We start from the raw sequence: 18738 nt of genomic DNA, 5'->3' as shown, positions 1-18738 counted from the left end.
GCAGCAGCTTGGGTGCCCCTATGGCAAGCTGCTTGCTGTGGGGGCACCCAGCAGGAGGGAGGGGCCAGGAGCGCCTTAGAGGGTTCCTCTAGAAGAGAAGGATCTGGGCTGCCCTGTGCAAAACCACTGCAGAGGGTTTGTTAAGTATAACATGTTTGTATACCTCCAAATTCTTTGAAATGGAAACGAGGGACACCGATTATCAAAAGTATGTAGGCATAGGACACACCCCTTGCCACGCCCCTTAAAGGAGAATTATTTAAAAAAAAAAGATTAGTTAAAGGTAAACCCATGAGTGCTTTTTTTTTCTTTTTTATCACTACTATTCCTTTTTACTGGCTTTTGGAATTTACAAATGCAGCAATTTAGAACTTTTAGCACTTTTTTAGCACTGGGAAACACTTTTGCATTGACAAATGGTGCCTTTTATATAAAATTATATAGATCAGACCAAAAATGAGGGAAACATGAGGAGGAAAGAGGGACAGAGGGATTTTGTTCCAAATCAGGAACAGTCCCTCTAAATCAGGGACATTTGGAGGGTATGTGTTGTTATTTTTAGCTTAAAACCCCCCAAGATTTTAGTATCATTTTAACTTCTCAAATGTATTTGACATTTCTTTGCTTTGTTTTACTGAAGTTGTTTTTTGGGTGGTCTGATGCACATCACCCTGGTTGTAAAATAGGAAAAATAAAAAAATCTCCAAGTAAACTTTAATTATATTTATTAAATTAATGGTCTTCAGCTTGGAATATTTATAAGATATACCATATGGCCCCCTCACTGAAAACGTTGGAGACCTCTATAACAAGCCATACACTCAGTGTACTTAAAGAGGTTTTATATCACTGCGACCAGCAGGGGGAGCCTGAATTTCGTTGACAGTCTAATACTACAGAAAGCCGGAAGTGGGGCACAGATGGCCCGAACCGCATGTCATGTGAGTGAGTGAGGCCGGAAATGGGGCATGTGTTCCGGAAGTGATGGTCACCAAGTGAGTGGGACGGTTGCTAGGAGCAGGCAGGAAGTAGGGAGGTGGGGTGACAGAAGAGATGGTGGCAGGTGGTGAGTGTGTCTGGGGCAGAATGTCTAGTCTCGGCCGCTGTCTGTGGTTCCTCGCCCTGACCCTAGCGGTGTCCCCGCTCTTCGGGGCTTCTATAAAGAAGGAGATGGAGGACACCACGGAGAAGTATGATAGATACTACAGCCACGAGGATCTAACCACTCGCCTTCAAGCCCTCGCTCAAGCGTACCCGGAGCTGTGCCGGCTCTTCAGCATCGGCCTGTCGGTGGAGGGCCGGGAGTTGTGGGTGATGAGGATCACTGCTGACCTCCAGGGGGCCCCGCCAGACCGGCCGCAGTTCAAGTACGTGGGGAACATGCACGGCGACGAGACGGTGTCCCGGCAGGTGCTGATCTACCTCATCCAGGAGCTGCTGGGGGGCTACGGCCAGGATCCCCGCCTCTCCCGCCTTATCAACACCACCGACATCTACATCTTACCCTGCCTCAACCCGGACGGCTTCCACAGGGCCCAGGAGGGAGACTGCCGGGGGCAGAGCGGGGGCCGGGAGAACGCCAGAAACCTGGACCTTAACCGCAACTTCCCCGACCAATTCAGCTCCAACCGGGTACCGCCTGACCCCCAGCAACTGCCCGAGGTGCTGGCCATGATGACCTGGATCCGGAGCAACCGGTGAGACCACATTGTGCACCGGGAGGGTAGCAACTGCTGATCTGTCAGTGTGTATATGGAGGGGGGGGGGGAGCCCCCTCTGATCTGTCAGTGTGTATATGGAGGGGGGGGGGGAGCCCCCTCTGATCTGTCAGTGTGTATATGGGGGGGGGGGGAGCACCCTCTGATCTGTCAGTGTGTATATGGGGGGGGGGGGAGCACCCTCTGATCTGTCAGTGTGTATATGGGGGGGGGGGAGCACCCTCTGATCTGTCAGTGTGTATATGGGGGGGGGGGGGAGCACCCTCTGATCTGTCAGTGTGTGTATATATGGGGGGGGGGAGCACCCTCTGATCTGTCAGTGTGTATGAGAGAGGCGATTGACAGATTTCTTTTGGTGAGAGAAGTTCATGCCAGCTCCTAGATAAGTCAAGCTGCCTGTCAGTGGAGTGTCAGGGAAGCCCGCCCCGCCGCCTGTCAGTGGAGTGTCAGGGAAGCCCGCCCCGCCGCCTGTCAGTGGAGTGTCAGGGAAGCCCGCCCCGCCGCCTGTCAGTGGAGTGTCAGGGAAGCCCGCCCCGCCGCCTGTCAGTGGAGTGTCAGGGAAGCCCGCCCCGCCGCCTGTCAGTGGAGTGTCAGGGAAGCCCGCCCCGCCGCCTGTCAGTGGAGTGTCAGGGAAGCCCGCCCCGCCGCCTGTCAGTGGAGGGAGTGTCAGGGAAGCCCGCACCGCCTGTCAGTGGAGTGTCAGGGAATCCCGCACCGCTGCCTGTCAGTGGAGTGTCAGAGAAGCCCGCCCTGTCGGCTGTCAGTGGAGTGTCAGGGAAGCACACGCTGCCGCCTTTCAGTGGAGTGTCAGGGAAGGCCGCACTGCCAGCTATCAGTGGAGTGTCAGCACAAAAGAGCGCTTTGCTTGTTGTTACTTGTAGTTTTCAGGCCATGGCTGCCTGCATTGAACACTGGAAAGAGATGAGCACTGTGCTTTTCTTCTTAGTATATGAATGTTTTATGTTTAACCACTTACCCACTGGGCACTTAAACCCCCTTCCTAACCAGACCAATTTTCAGCTTTCAGTGCTCACATTTTGAATGACAATTACTCAGTCATGCAACACTGTACCCATATGAAATTTTCGTCCTTTTTTTCACACAAACAGAGCTTTCTTTTGGTGGTATTTAATCATAATTGGGTTTATTTTTTGCGCTATAAATGAAAAAAGGTAGAAAATTTTGTAAAAAAAAAATGCATTTTTCTTTGTTTCGTTTTTAAATTTAGCAAATTTAGTCATTTTTCCTCATAAATTTTGGCCAAAATTTATACTGCTATATATCTTTAGTAAAAATAACCCAAATAAGTATACATTTTTTGGTCTTTGTGAAGGTTATAGAGTCTACAAGCTAAGTTGCCAATCATTGAAAATTGATCACACCTGATGTACTGACGGCCTATCTCATTTCTTGAGACCCTAACAAGCCAGTAAAGTACAAATACCCCCCAAATTACCCCTTTTTGGAAAATAGACATTCCAAGGTATTTAGTAAGAGGCATGGTGAGTTTTTTGAAGTTGTAATTTTTTCCCACAATTTGAAATATTAAGATTTAAAAAAAAAAAAAAGAAAATAATCTTTCACAAAATGGTCATATTACGAAGTTATTTCTCACACACTGTACAGGCATACTTGCAACTACACCTCAAAATACATTCTGCTACTCCTCCTGAGTATGGCGATACCACATATGTGAGACTTTTCCACAGCCTGACCACATACAGAGGCCCAACATCCAAGGAGCACCGTCAGGCGTTCTAGAAGCAAAAATGACACACATAATTTCCTGACAACCAATCACATTTTTGAAGGTCCTGGAGCACCAGGACAATGGAAACGCCCAAAAAACCCCAACACATAATCTAGGAGGCATAATGAGTCGTTTGAAAATGTCATTTTTTTCCACAAGTTTTTGGAAAATGTGGAAAGAAAACCAACTCATTTTTTTTTTTTTTATACTCAAAGTTGTCCATTTATAAGACATTTCTAACATATAGCATGTACATGGCAAAAAATGACACCCCAAAATACATTCTGCTACTCCTCCTGAGTATAGCGATACCACATATGTGACACTTTTTCATAGCCTAGCCACATACAGAGGCCCAACATGCAGGGAGCACCGTCATTTCCTGACTTCCCATTACAATTTTGTGAGGTTAACCTGGCCTGTTAGTGGGCCCTGAGGACCAGGGTTGGGGACCAGGGCTCTAAGGCATGGGTGTCCAACCTTTTGGCTTCTCTGGGCCACATTGAGTGTAGAGAAATTTTCTCGGGCCGCATATTAAATATATACTATAATTAAGGCTTATAAGTAATAAAATGCCGCCGCGCCCTTCCCGCGCTGCCGCGCCCCCCGCGCTAATTTAACTCAACTAGAGGATGATCAAATGAAATGGAATCAGTATACAGAGGTTTACTTCTTCTGAGCGATAATAAAGGAACATTCTAACCACCATGACCACTTAAGTGATTTGAAGTGGTCATGGTGGTAAGAGTCACTCAGAAACACTGCACATGCTCCCCTCCCCCCTCTGAGACAGCATCTGCCTACCATTAGTTGGAAGCTGCTGTGGCCATGCCCTCGACCTGACTTCCTTCCTCCCCAGCAAAAAAAATATTGTCAGGGGGCAGTGGGCCGCATTGCCTGAGGTTCCGGGCCGCATGCGGCCCTCGGCCGCAGGTTGGACATGCCTGCTCTAAGGGCAAGGTGCAACGGCATAGACGGGGGCCTTCCTTCACTGCTCATAGGCGGATTTTTCATACCTCCGGGTTGCAAGAAAAAGGAAAGCCATTCAGTTCTTCCGGGGGTTCCAAGAAGCCATGGTCCAAAGATCGGCCAGTCCTGTTCTGCAGACAAGTCCTTGTCTGCATGAAGGGGCGCCCTCACCTGCTTCTGGGGTGGGGGGAGGGGACGTCTTCGCTTCTTTCTGGAACCATGGACTTCCTTGATTCAGGACAAATGGGTTCACAAACTGATCCGATCATGGTACAAGATCGAATTCCGGTCTCGACCATCGGACAGGTTCTTCCCGTCCAATCTTCATTTATCTCCAGACCCGTTAAGTGATCTACCAAGGGCGGTACAAGATCTGTTTGCACAAAGGGTGATTGTGCCGGTTCCCTCTCAGGAACGCTCTCAAGGGTTTTATTCAAACCTGTTTACTGTGCCCAGAAAAGAGTGCAAGGTGCGTCCAATCCTGGATCTCAAGGCTCTGAACCGCTTCGTGTGGATACAAAATTTTCGGATGGAATCCGTCTGCATGGTAGTGGCATCCCTACACCAGGGAGACTTCTTGGCCTCCATAGATATCAAGGACGCATATCTACACATCCCTATCTACGCTGGACATCAGCGGTTTCTTTGCTTTGCCGTAGCAGAGGAGCATTATCAATTTGTGGCATTACCCTTTGGTCTCTCCTCCGCCCCCAGGGTTTTTACCAAGGTACTGGCCCTGGTGTTGGCATTGCTGCGCCAAAGGGGGATTGTGGTACTGTGGTATCTGGACAATCTCCTATTGAGAGTGGACTCTCATTCAGCCCTGTTGGGCGATCTGTCGATCACTGTCAGAACCCTGCAAGAGTTCAGGTATCAATTTCAAGAAATTCGCCCTGATATCTTCATTGAGACTGGATTATCTGGGCCTGACTCTGGTTTCTGCTTTGGACAGGGTCTTACTTCCCCTGGACAAGCTGCAGAAGTTGCGGGGGGCGATTCGGTTGCTGTTGGGAAACAATCTGTCCTCTCTGCAGATTTGCATGCGGGCCTTGGGTCTGATGGCATCAACCTTCGAGGTGGTTCCATTTGCTCAGTTCCACACGAGACCTTTACAAAGGGAGATTCTTGTCAAATGAAACAAGGATCCGAAGTCCTTGGATAATTTGATTTGGTTGAGCCACAACACAAAGTCTGCTCTGTTGTGGTGGCTTCAGTTGCCAACACTATGCCAGGGCAAGTCTTTCCTGCCGTTGCTTTGGAAGGTGGTGACCACGGATGCTAGCCTTTCAGGCTGGGATGGGGTGCTGGGAAAGCTCTGTGCCCGGGGAACCTGGACAGTGGAAGAGTCAAAACTACCGATCAATGTTTTGGAGCTCAGAGCAATAAAGCTTTGTCTGAGCTAATAGATTGTCCGGTTCAGATTCAATCGGACAATGCCATGGCTGTGGCTTACGTCAATCATCAGGGGGGCACCAAGAGTGTCTTGGTGGCCAGGGAGGTGGTCGAGATTCTGACTTGGGTGGAAAGGTTTGTTCCAGCCCTCTCTGCTGTACACATCCCAGTTGTGGAGAACTGGCAAGCGGATTACCTGAGTTGTTAGGTGTTGGGTCACGGGGAATGGTCCCTACACCCAGAGGTGTTTCATCTCCTGTGTGTCCGGTGGGGGACTGCTGAGGTCGATCTGGTTGCTTCTCACCTCAACAGAAAGGTTCAGAGGTTCGTAGCCAGGTCTCGGGATCCTCTGGCCGACGCCACAGACGCACTGGTGGCTCCTTGGGTTCGGTATCAGCTGTTTTATGCCTTTCCTCCACTGAAACTCTGCCGAGGCTTCTACGCAGGATAGAGGTGGTGGGGATTCCAGTCATTCTGGTGGCCCCAGACTGGCCTCGCCGTTAAGGTAACCTGGTAAGGTTGGTTGCGGATGCTCCTTGGAGACTTCCTCTCTGGGAGGATCTGCTGTCTTAAGAGCTGATCTTCCATCCTGCTTTACAGTCGCTGGCTTTAACGGCATGGCTGTTGAAAGCCAGGTGTTGAGGGATAGAGGTCTTCTGTCTGTGATTCCTACACTATTGAAGGCCAGGAAGTCGACTTCCAGGAAGATCTATCATCGTACGTGGAAATCATACATTTCATGGTGTAAATTATTGAAGGTGCACCCTCGTTTGTTTTCAGTAGCTAGGGTTTTGGCCTTTCTGCCAAAATGGGTTGAACAGCGGTTGGCTTTAGGCACTATCAAAGGCCGTGTCGGCTTTGGCTATACTATTGCCAACACCCTTTAGCTAAGCATGCCTTAATTCACACTTTCATTCAGGGAGTGCGCCATATGGGTCCCCTGAGATGATCCCTGCTACCTCCGTGGGATCTGAATTTGATCATACAGCGGTGTTCCAGCCTCCCCCCTCCAAAAATTAAAAGTTAGCATACTGTAGCTGCTGACTTTTATTATTAGGACACTTAGCTGTCCTTGACTCCAGTGATGTCGGCACCGCAGGCGATGTTTCCATCGGCTGTCGGGTGCTGCCGCCACCATTGCAGGTAAGGGAACCCGGCAGTGAAGGCTTGCGGCTTCACGGCCGGGTCCCTACTGCGCATTCGTATTAGCTCGGTGGCGGGGGGAAGGAGGAGGGGTCCAAACTTCCGAGTAACAGCGGCGCCATCTCATGGAAGTGGGGAAGTGTCCCTGTCAAAAAACAGGTACCCATCCCCCCCCCCCCCCCCCAAGAAAGGTGCCAAATGTGGCACCTGAGGTGGGGGGGGGAAGCAAATGAGCGGTGGCACCCGGAGGGGGGGAGGAAGCAGTTGAGTGGAAGTTCCACTTTTGGGTGGAACTCCACTTTAACTGTTCTTAAAGCCTCCTTTTGAGAACATTCGGGAGATTTCTCTGCTTTCATTGTCTCTGAAGGTTGCCTTTTTGGTGGCTATCACTTCTGCCTGCAGAGTGTCTGAATTGGCGGCGTTGTCCTGCCGCGCACCTTATTTGGTGGTCCACAAAGATAAGGTGGTACTCCAACCAAATCAGTCTTTTCTTTCTAAGTTTGTTTCTGATTTTCATTCGAATGAATACATCGTGCTGCCTTCACTCTGTCCTAAGGCATCTTTGGATGCCTCTTCTGGCCGCAAGGTTTTGCAGGCTGCTGTGTAAAAGAAAACCTTTTTGCTTGTTCTCTTTAAGGGTGTCTTGTTTTCTAGGTGAGCTCCAGTTGTTCCTGGTTGAGCTCCATGTTATCTGTTTGGCTAATTTTTGCTTTTGGGGAGTTAGGTTTTTCTTTGCGTTTTTTTTTTTTTTTTCCCACCCCTCATGCATATACTGCTTTGGGACGTCCCAATGGTCTAAGAAGATATGGAGCTGCGTCTGTCAATGAGCGATAGAGAAAACTGGATTTTTGTACTTACCGTAAAATCCTTTTCTCTGAAGTTCATTGACAGGTGCAGCACCCACCCCTCTACTTGTGAGTGAAATGGGTTTCTTTGTCTTCTAAACACTGCTTGCAACTAAACTAATGGCTGTAGCAGAGTGTGTGGTTTTATGCCTGTAGGGACAGCCCCATAGGCCTGGTAAAGTAAAGCCTTTTCCTGCCTAGTGTCCTATTCCTTATGGGAGGAGCATAACCCAATGGTCTAAGAAGATATGGAGCTGCGTCTGTCAATGAACTTCAGAGAAAAGGATTTTACGGTAAGTACAAAAATCCAGTTTTTAATCACACTGGAACCTGATCACCTGAGTGTTTTATACCTATGTGATCCGGTTCAAGTGAACGCACTGCGTTTATGACCTGCTTTTGGGGTGTTTTTCACTTTCCATTGACACCTGCGGCAGATCACAGAACACACAATTGCAATGCAGTGTGGGAAACGCACAGGAATCGCTGCGTTTCATGCACCACATCCGTGTTAACTTGGGCTGTCTGCTGAGTACAAACACAAGTGCTGTGATTATATCACTAGAATCTCCGGATTTCTGAACAAATAACAATTATGTTCATGTGCATGTATTTGTTTCCACCATTTGGGTCTAAACTACTCACAGCTCACACCACTGCGCTGCGATACATAAAATGCAGCCTACGCTATTTTCACCCCCTTATGCCGCATTAGGCAGTACAAATTTAAAGTAGAGCTAAAGGCGAAACTTTTTTTTTTTGGGTAGAGTAACGGAACGTTATCCCCTGTAAGGTTTATTTTTGCTATTTGTTTTCCATTGGGAAGATTTTCCTTCTCTTCCTGTCTCATAGCCAAACCAGAAAGTGAAAGAAAATCCCTCTAAAAAGTGGGGGAATCCTTGATTGTCACCAGAACTAGAGTCCCCATTGAAAGATTTCTCCACTATTCCTGTTCTGGGGACAACTCAAAATTTGTAATATTCTTTTACTTTCAGCGATTGTTGTTGGTTGGTAGGTGTTAATAGTTCTTTGGGGCCTATTCACACCAGGGCCATTCACTGCAATGTGTTTAATGCATGCAGGGTATTTAAATGAGCTGGGTATTGCACCATAATAAACCAAAAACTCACACCTGCTGCATTTTTTGTAGCAAAGAGTGCAGAGGTGTTTTATTACAACTTGTGTGGAGTACTGCATGGCAGATGCAGTGTGTAAGTGAGTTAGGGTACTATACACAATGACTATGACAATGGCAATGTAGTTCACTAATGTTTTTAATGGGAATAACCTTGTGAATGTGCACGTTATTGCAATGCAGTGGTGTGAATGGGCCCAAAGTGCCTTGATAGAGATTTTACTAAGATAATACTTCTCTAGTTAACCCCTTGCTTACAGTCACCTACATCACATTGGTGTTATCATATGCTTTATTATGACAGTTATTTTGGCATAGGGTGAGATCATAATCACTTGTCACTATGTATTAGAGAGTGTATTAGATCAGAGGCGTAACTAGAACCTTCAGGGCCCCGGTGCAAAAAAACCTGAAGGGACCCCTGGCCGTGGCCCTTCCCACTAATCCTGGGGCCCTTTACTCCCGTTGCAGGGACCTTTATTGCGGCCCCGCAGCGGGACAGTTTCACAAGTTCTGCAGTGGGCCCCCTCCTGCCATCTTTGGGTCTTCCCACGGTGGTGAATTGCCAGGGCCCGGTCAAAGTGTTACCTTTGCGATCCTGGAAGTTCACCCATTAGTGTCAGTAGTTTTTATTTTTTGGTATTTTAATTGTATTATTTTTTTATCTTATTTTTTTACAATGACTGTCCATTCAGAAAAGGAAGGAGCTGGTAAATTACATATTTACCGACCCCTTCCTGGTTCTCTATTGTGACATATCCCGTGCAGCAGCTGGTAGAAGAGGGGAGGGAGCACAGTGGGGGGGGGGGGGGGAACCAGGGGAGCACACAGAGACAGCAGAACACAAGTGAACTGGGTAGGAGGAGTGGCGGGGGCAGCATACAGAGAAACCAATCTTCTCCATTTTCCTCCTGCAGCTACAGGAGGAAAAAGGACAGTGATTTCTCTACATGCTGCCCCCGCCGCCCCTCCTATCCAGGTGTACAGGGGAGCCGCCCCTGTATTAGATACATCGGCACCTCTAATGTATGAGAAAGTAAAGCATAGGTTGTGACCACCTACCTGTAGTATGTGTAAATATTTTAGCGTTGCACTGTTTGAGCTTTACTATTATAAGTTGCAGCTCCCTTGTGCAGCAGAGCAGCACCTGTTATTTTAGCCATAATTAAAATGCATGGGAAATAACAAGCTGTGGGCCTTGCATTCAACAGAGATTTTATATCCTTGTGAATATGCTTAGTAGGTCTTCTCCATGATGAGCCTCATCAAAGCGCCTAGAGGAAGAAAAGTCAGCATGGGGAATAAAAGTATGAAAACTGGTTGTAATGGGCAACATATCTCTCCATTAAGTCACTTTATTAACGCCTTGTTGCCTGCCATATGTAGATTGTGTTAATGGAAAGTTACATTTTCACAGTTAGGTGGCTGTAATACTGCATGATCTTAGCTGAGTGACCGCACTGTCACTGACAGCTCTCATCCTTTACTGAATTTCCATTCACATCTGTGTGCTGTGAAGTGTGCTTCCAGAAGAACTTTAACCCTTGACTCACAGATTTCCATATTATGCCGTTGTGCACATTCACATCTGAGCCAAGTTATGTTGTTTACTGTTCATAACAAAAAAAGTACACAGGCATGGAATGTACTTTTAATAACCCTAGCCCTGAAATCCATGCCGACGGGGAAGGCGCCTGGCCATGATAGCCTTATGCTGTTCCGTTACAAAAAGTTTCAATTCTGGTTGGCCTTCAGATTTGTGACCACATTCAACTCTATACTTCATGACCACCCTCTCCTGAAAGCCCATGCCTATATTATGATAATCCCAAAACCCGACAAGGATCCCTCACTCTAAGCCAGCTACACAGACTTCTTTTAAGGAGTACAGATTTGAAACTCTTTGCTAAGATTTTGGCACTGTGGTTGCTCCCTTACTTGACCAGAGCCATTCACCTGGATCAAACTCACTTTGTGTCTGGCGGGGAGGCAGGGGATGAATTTCAGAGCCCAAACCCCATTAATTTCTGTAACTTCAGCTCCCTCCAATCTTACTCTCTATGGATGCCAAAAAGCTGTTCAAAAGAGTGAGCTGGAGGCTCATAAAACGTCCCCATTCATCATATCAGAATAGGTGCCAGAATGGTGAAATGAATCCAAAGGTGGCAAGACCAGTGGGGTTCTCTCTTTCACCTTCACCCTAGCAAAAGGGACCTCCTCTCGCTCCTTATCTTCATATTTACCCTATAACCCCTGCTCTGACACATCAGACTGAATCCTGACATTAGGGGAATGCGTCACCAGGTTCTTATGTCGTTCTAATGTTGACACAAAGACCTGCTGGAAGGCGCTCACAATTTAAAAGGTGCAAATTGGTCCTTAGAGCCTGTTCATACCAGATTCGTTGCAGTGTGTCTAATTCATGCATATTTTTTGAATGGGCTGCCTAATACACCACAATGAACCCAAAACTAGACCTGCTGCATTTTTTAGCGCAATGCACAGTAGTGGATTACTATGCATTGCTGTGCGTTGTAAAGCTGCTTTTGGGTGCCATGAATGGCACCACAGCACTCCAGCGTAGAGAATTTGCATGCCCATGCTTTGTGTTAATGTTTGTATAATGCAGCTTAATGGTGTGAATGGGCTCAAAGGGCTTGTTTGTTACACCAGGTGTGTTGGGACTGTGCTGGCAGTCTTGCACAATGTAGTCTCAACACAAGACAGGGCATGCCTCCAAAGACGCCCAAAAAATGCCTGATAAATGCCAGCAACAAAAACGCCCAGGTGGAGAGGAGCAACTACCCTGCTCTATTAATAATTATAAGAAAAATTTCCAAAAAAAGTCATTCCTGCCTCCAAAAATGCCTGATAAATGCCTGCAACAAAAATGCCCAGGTGGAGAGGAGCCACTACCCTGCTCTATTAATAATTATAAGAAAAATTTCCAAAAAAAGTCATTCCTGCCTCCATAAATGCCTGCAACAAAAATGCCCAGGTGGAGAGGAGCCACTACCCTGCTCTATTAATAATTATAAGAAAAATTTCCAAAAAAAGTCATTCCTGCCTCCAAAAATGCCTGATAAATGCCTGCAACAAAAATGCCCAGGTGGAGAGGAGCCACTACCCTGCTCTATTAATAATTATAAGAAAAATTATCTTTTTTTTTTCTGGTTCTGGACATGCTACAGAGCTGAAACTTCACAGGTACACTTTTTAGACCCCCCAGACAATAAATCCAAAGAAATCTCTTTTTTTTTTTTCAATAATTGGCTCTCTTTTAAAAACGACAATTTTTAAGAACTTTTTTTGTGTGATTGAGCATGACCCAGAATCATCATATTCTGATTGGCCAAATACAAAGTCGTCTTCTCATACAAGTCGCGCTAAAAGTCGCGCTAACAAGTCGCGGCAGTGTGAACCGGCTCTAATAGTCTCCTTGTTTGGATTTCTGTAATATCTTCTGTTTTATACTATACTTGTACCATATGCTTTGTAAATGTTGTGAAGTAATATTAAACGGATTCTTTAGCCTACCGAAGTAATACCTAGTTTAAGTGATCTTTCATGTGATTATCAGGCAAATGTGCATGTCCAGCCTATGGAGGAAGGAAGTGAGAGCTCTTGGACACTGGCTTTGAAGGAGAAAACAATAGTGAATGTTGAGAGAATATCCAAATAGGCTAAATGCTCTGCGCAGAAAATTCTTGGGTAGTCAATAAATGCCAGGATTGGGAGAGCTAGAAATAGAAGAACATTGACTGACTGATTTTAACCACAGCCATGGCCAAAAGTTTTGAGAATGATACTACTATTAATTTTCACATAGATCTGCCTCAGTTTTTATGATGGCAATTTTCATACTCCAGAACGTTATGAAGAGTGATCAGATGAATTGCAATTAATTGCAAAGTCCCTCTTTGCTATGAAAATTAATTCTATTAAAAAATCCACTGCATTTGTGAAGAAGGCTTCAGGGTGCCCAAGAAAGTCCAGCAAGCGCCAGGACCGTCTTCTACAGTTGATTCAGCTGCAGGATCGGGGCACCACCAGTGCAAAGCTTGCTCAGGAATGGCAACAGGCAGGTGTGAGTGCATCTGCATGCACAGTTTGGCGAAGACTTTTGGAGGATTGCCTGGTGTCAAGAAGGGCAGCAAAGATGCCACTTCTCGCCGGGAAAAAACACAAGGTACAGGTATTGGACTGCTGAGAACTGGGGTAAAGTCATTTTCTCTAAAGAATACCCTTTCCGACTGTTTGGGGCATCCGGAAAAAACCTTGTCCAGGAAAGAAAAGGTGAGCTCTACCATTAGTCCTGTGTCATGACAACCGTAAAGCATCCTGAGAACATTCATGTGTGGGGTTGCTTCTCAGCCAAGGGAGTGGGCTCACTCACAATTTTGTGTAAGAACACCGCCATGAATAAAGAATGGTACAAAAACATCCTCCAAGAGCAATTTCTCCAACTATCCAAGAACAGTTTGGTGATGAACAATGCCTTTTCCAGCATGATGGAGCACCTTACCATAAAGCAAACGTGATAACTAAGTGGCTTTAGGAAAAAAACATCGAAATGTTGGGTCCTTGGCCAGGAAACTCCCCAGACCTTAATCCCATTGAGAACTTGTGGTCATTCCTTGGCTGGTGAACAAAAAACCCCACAAATTCTGACAAACTCCAAGCATTGATTATGCAAGAATTGGCTGCTATCAGTCAGGATGTGGCCCAGAAGTTGATTGACAGCATGCCAAGGCGAATTGCAGAGATCTAGAAAAAGAAGGGTCAACACTACAGATATTGACTCTTTGCATAAACTTAAAGCGGAGTTCCAGCCATTTACTCACCTGTCCAACGGTCCAGCGATGCGGCCGCCGGAAGCCTCGATCCTCTCCCACGGCGCCGGCATCACTGCTGTGGGCACCCGGCTGTTACAGTTTGCGGCTTCACAGCCGGGTGCCCACTGCGCATGCGCGAGTCGCGCTGCGCGCCGTGATTGGCCGGCAATCTTCTGGGACCTCTGACGTGTCCCAGAAGATTGCAGGGAGGGAGGGGGAGAGGAGAACTTCCGCTCAGGGCGCCGCGGCGCTCCGAGCGGAAGTGGGAGCGGGTACCTGTCAAAACTAGGTACCCGCTCCCCCCCCCAAAAAATGACATGCCAAATGTGGCATGTCGGGGGGTCAGGACTCCCTAAAGCGGAAGTTCCACTTTTGGGTGGAACTCCGCTTTAATGTGATTGTCACTAGCCTTTTACACTTATAGAATGCTTGTAATTCTACTTTAGTATACCATAGTAACATCTGATAAAAAGATCTGAAAACACTGAAGCAGTAGACTTTGAAAATTAATATTTGTGTAATTCTCAAAACTTTTGGCCACAGCTGTATACCCAGCATCTGTACACTTCATTACAATAATGGTATATGTCACTTTTGGACAACAAACTACTAAACTGTTGTTTTGGTTGGAAAAGTATCATTAAACTTTTTTTTATTTTAGAGATCCTGACCACTGCCACACTGAAATATAATGTCCTAAGTAAGATGTGACACTAAACATAGAAAAGAGAGCACTGAAAGAGAGATCTCGCTTGTAATCATATTTAGAGCCGGTTCACTTACTACTTCGGGGGCAACTTGTGCATTACATTGCACCACGACTTCGGAGCGACTTGCAGGGACTTCACATAATGGAAGTCTATGCAAGTCGCTCCGAGGTCACCCCGAAATAGTACAGGACCCTTTTTCTAAGTCGGAGCGACTTGTGCGCTCCTATTAGAACGGGTCCTGTAGCGGTCAATGGACCGCGAGGGAGCGCGACTTGTCAGGCTGACAAATCACCTGAGAACTCGCGCTAATGTGAACCGGCTCTAAAAAGTAACGTAACCTTGAAACTTGGGTTCCTAAAAAGCTAACGGGGGCGACATCAGAGGTAGACAAACTGCACGTGTACTGTGACTTGCAAAGCATTTTTTTGGCACAACTGTTTCCTATGTGTAGAAGGGCTGAGCTGAATAAAACTGTCAATTTAAGGGTTTTCCTTTTTAGTAGGTCATCTGAGGAAAGATGTAATGCGGATTTTATGCCGGCTTTTTGTTAGACAACTTATTAGTGTGAAGCACAGTAAAGCTTTCTTAGAACAGAAGGTATTCACATGTCTCATTCCATTACATGTCTTGAAAAAAAAAAAAAAAAAAAAGAGGATTATTTCTCGTTTTCGGACAATGAGAGGAACTATGCAAATCATTTATTATTACAGAGTAATCTTTTCAAAGCTGCATACAACTGTTTCGGTCTTCTTGACCATCATCACTGCAGTGTATGCAAACCATGGCTTGTATGGAGCTGGGCTTTGGAACCATTGACACATGGCTCCACACACAATGTCCTGCAATGTGGAAGCATCTTCTTATTGAATATATGATGAAATGAGAGATGTGAGTACCTTCTGTTCCTAGAAAGCTTTACTGTGCTATGCAGTGATTCAGTAGAAGGGCATTTTAATTGCTTTAGTCCCCTTACACTGTAACATGTATGAATATACTATGAGATTTCCTATAGAAAAATATAATATTGATAAAAGTATAACTAAATCTAAAACTTTTTTTTTCTTTTAGTTTTGGCAGGGCTCAACAAATCCCAGAGGTTAGGCTACCATGCCAACAATAAATTGCATTCTGGCGCCAAATGCTTCCCTACCTTCCACCGCTCACCCCTCATGTATCCTGGGCTCCATGCGTGCCCAGGATCATCCTAGCAGGCGACGCAGAGTAGAGAAGAGCAAACACACGTCGGCTCCCCTCCCCTTTTTTGTTGCTGACCCGGAAGTGGTGTGTATGACGTCACCTTCAAGTCCACGATGACAGATATCCGGCACCCCCACATATACGCACATACAGACGCCTGTGCCTCAAGGCATCTATTGCGATACACCTGTTACATATTGTCGCCCATGCCGGAATGATAGCAATAATTCTAGCACCAGACCTTCTTAGTAACACTAAACTGACCTTTAGGGGGCTTTTAAATCGTTGCTATAGAAAATATATGGTAGTGAAGTTTGTCGCCATTGCACAGGCACACACAAATTTAAGGTTTGACATGTTGGGTATCTATTTATATTTTCCCCAAAAATGTGGGTAATTTTATTTACCGTTTTTGTGCCCCCTAAAATTAATGTGTTAGTGCAGGGCTTGACAAATTTGCCTGAAATCTAGGAGCCAGCTAAAAAAGTTAGGAGCCAGTTTTTTTTTTTTTAAACTAAGTGCCGGTTCACACTCATGCGGCTGCGGCGATCGCATGTAATATCGGAGCGCACTGCTCCTTCATTACATGCGATCGGCTGTGCGGTGCGAGTTTAGCCATACACTTTGTATGGCTAAATTTGCACCGCACCCGCAGCAAAGACGCTCAGGACCCTTTTTTGCAGCCGCATCAGGATCGGATTACACAGCGGTTCACATTTGTGCGATCCGATCCTGTGCGAACTGCAAGATCGCACTGCGATATGCGATCAAACTGGGGGTGTCATTAAGATTACATTGACACCCCCAGCGTATCGCATATGGCAGTGTGAACTGCCAGGGGCGCGCTTGCGATGCGGGAACATGCTGCGAATTCGCAGCCTTCCCGCATCGCATAAGTGTGAACCGGGGCTTACAACCAAGCTTTATTTAATAAAACGGATACTAAATTTACAAATAAATACGACTAGAACTCCACTCTCTTCTATAGCGCAATTGGATGGAAACAGACTGTCTCTTTCCATCCGATGCCATCTGATCCGATCAACGGGATGGATAGAAAATAGAACCACCATCCGTCTGCTTTTGGCGGACAGGATCAGATGGCGGCAGATTACTGCTTCATAGAGGAGACTGAAGGGTCCGATCAGGTCTGCCTGAAAAACTGACAGGCGGACCTGATCAGACAGCCCGTGTGAAAGGGGCCTTCGGCTGTAGCACGGCGATGAGGAAAAAAAAAAAAGATAGATTATATATATATATATATATATATATATATATATATATATATATATATATATATATATATATATATATATATATATATATAATCTATCTCTCAATTTTTTTTTTTTTAATAAGAATTGGAAAAAAAAACTTTTTTTTAATAATTAAAAAAAAAAAAAGAAAAAATTATTTATTTTTTTTACATTTAAAAAATAAATTAATAATAATAACCATACTCCCTGTCCACTTACCTTTAAGCAAAGGTAACTGGACAGAGAGATGAAGCCTTAAAAAAACTTTCCTTTCATTTCCTCTTTGGAAGGAGATGGAAAGGCATTAAGAACATGCATTACTCACGGCCACCACAAGAGGGCGCCAGTTGCCCTAGCCTTTCTCATCTCACAGAAGAAGGCCGAAAAGCCGGGGCCTCAATTTTTGGACAGCGCGGAAGTCCGTGCACTCGAGGAGAAGGTGGGGGGCTCAAAAGGGACAGGACACCCTATGCAGGGCACCCCAGGCGCCAGGTCGCTAATTCTAGTCGCAAATGCGACCTGGCGCCCGGGTTTGTCGAGCCCTGTGTTAGTGTAATGTTTACTGAAATTTTGCATTTCCTAGACCTTTGAGGTAATATTGTGTGATATAAACAATTGGAACTGCCACTATTTTTTATTCTCTGGGGTGACTTCTTTCAGAAAATCTAACCTTTTTGTTTTTTTGTTTTTTTATGTAATCTTTAGACCTAAAATATATATATTTTTTAAACGTGTGCAAAAAAATGCAAAACTGGCTCTGGCAGAGAAGGGGTTAAAGGATAAGTTCACCTTTGGGAACATGTTACATGTTCTACCCATAAGCTTTGTTAGTTAAAAAAAACTGGCTCCTAAACTTTTTAGCTGGCTCCTAAATTCAAAGCAAATTTGTCAAGCCTTGAGTTTTGGTTAGTGTCTGTGCCCCCGTTAGGGGGATTCATCTTCTCTATTTGTCCTGTTTACCATTATCATTGAAAGTGAAAGTAAAAGAAAATCCCAAATTTTGGGTTGTTCCCTCGGAAAGTAATAGAGGGGAAATCTTCCAATAGGGACACTAGTTCTGGGGTTATAACCCTCCCTTACTCCTATCCAAAATTTAAAAAATAAGTTTTGCCTATCCTTTTACTTTAGGCTCCGTTTACACTATGGCGTTCTGGATTCTGAATCACCGCAACTCGCAGGACAGTGACCCTTGCGATCCCCGTTATTTTCAATGGCACTCAAATCGCCACAAATGTGAATCACGCAAACGGAATCGCGGAAAGCGTGGCCAAAAATAAGTTCTTCTTTTGGGGAACAGGCGTCTCGCAATTCTGTTTGCGCAATTTTACCGCAATTTGTCGGGTGAAAATCGCAGGAAAAATTGCACCGCGATTTGAGGGCCATTGAAAATCACTGGAATCGTAAGGGTATCCCGCGATTTGCGGAGATTCTGAATTGCGGGCAGAATTGTGGCAATTCGGACCGCTATAGTGTGAACGGAGTCTTAAAGTAGATTTTAGGCAGATGTTAACATAAAGCTATACTCCTCTTTGACTGGACTCCTTATCCCCCCAATAAATTTCCCTATGCTGCCAAGTCCTCAAAATTATTTGTCGGGTCCTGCTCCTCCTGTTTGTGGCATAATCTCTATTCATTGCAGTGGAGAGTTTGTATTCTGCTTTTACAGGTGTTCGGAATATTATTACTCCAGATATCCTTTGTGATGGAGGCTGGCATTATCTGACTCACCAGCTGCACGGTAAGTCCGGGGCAGTAAAGCACTTGTTCATTATCACTGATAGTTAGGTG

General features: G+C 45.7%; 2 protein-coding genes across 2 annotated transcripts in view; one reads left to right on the top strand and one right to left on the bottom strand.

Moving 5' to 3' along the window:
- TMIGD1 (transmembrane and immunoglobulin domain containing 1) overlaps positions 1–18738 on the bottom strand; it is a 532600-nt gene that overhangs the window by 132139 nt on the left and 381723 nt on the right. The window lies entirely within an intron of this gene.
- CPD (carboxypeptidase D) overlaps positions 1001–18738 on the top strand; it is a 239753-nt gene continuing 222015 nt past the window's right edge. The window contains exon 1 of the mRNA XM_082244945.1: positions 1001–1697. Within this exon, the coding sequence (XP_082101071.1) occupies positions 1054–1697 (644 nt within the window). The 5' untranslated portion in view covers positions 1001–1053. The remainder of the gene's footprint in view (positions 1698–18738) is intronic.

Source organism: Pelophylax lessonae (genome assembly GCF_965119305.1).
Source record: "Pelophylax lessonae genome assembly, chromosome: 2".
NCBI classification, from domain to species: Eukaryota; Metazoa; Chordata; class Amphibia; order Anura; family Ranidae; genus Pelophylax; species Pelophylax lessonae.
This window is presented reverse-complemented; position numbering and strand designations above follow the sequence as displayed.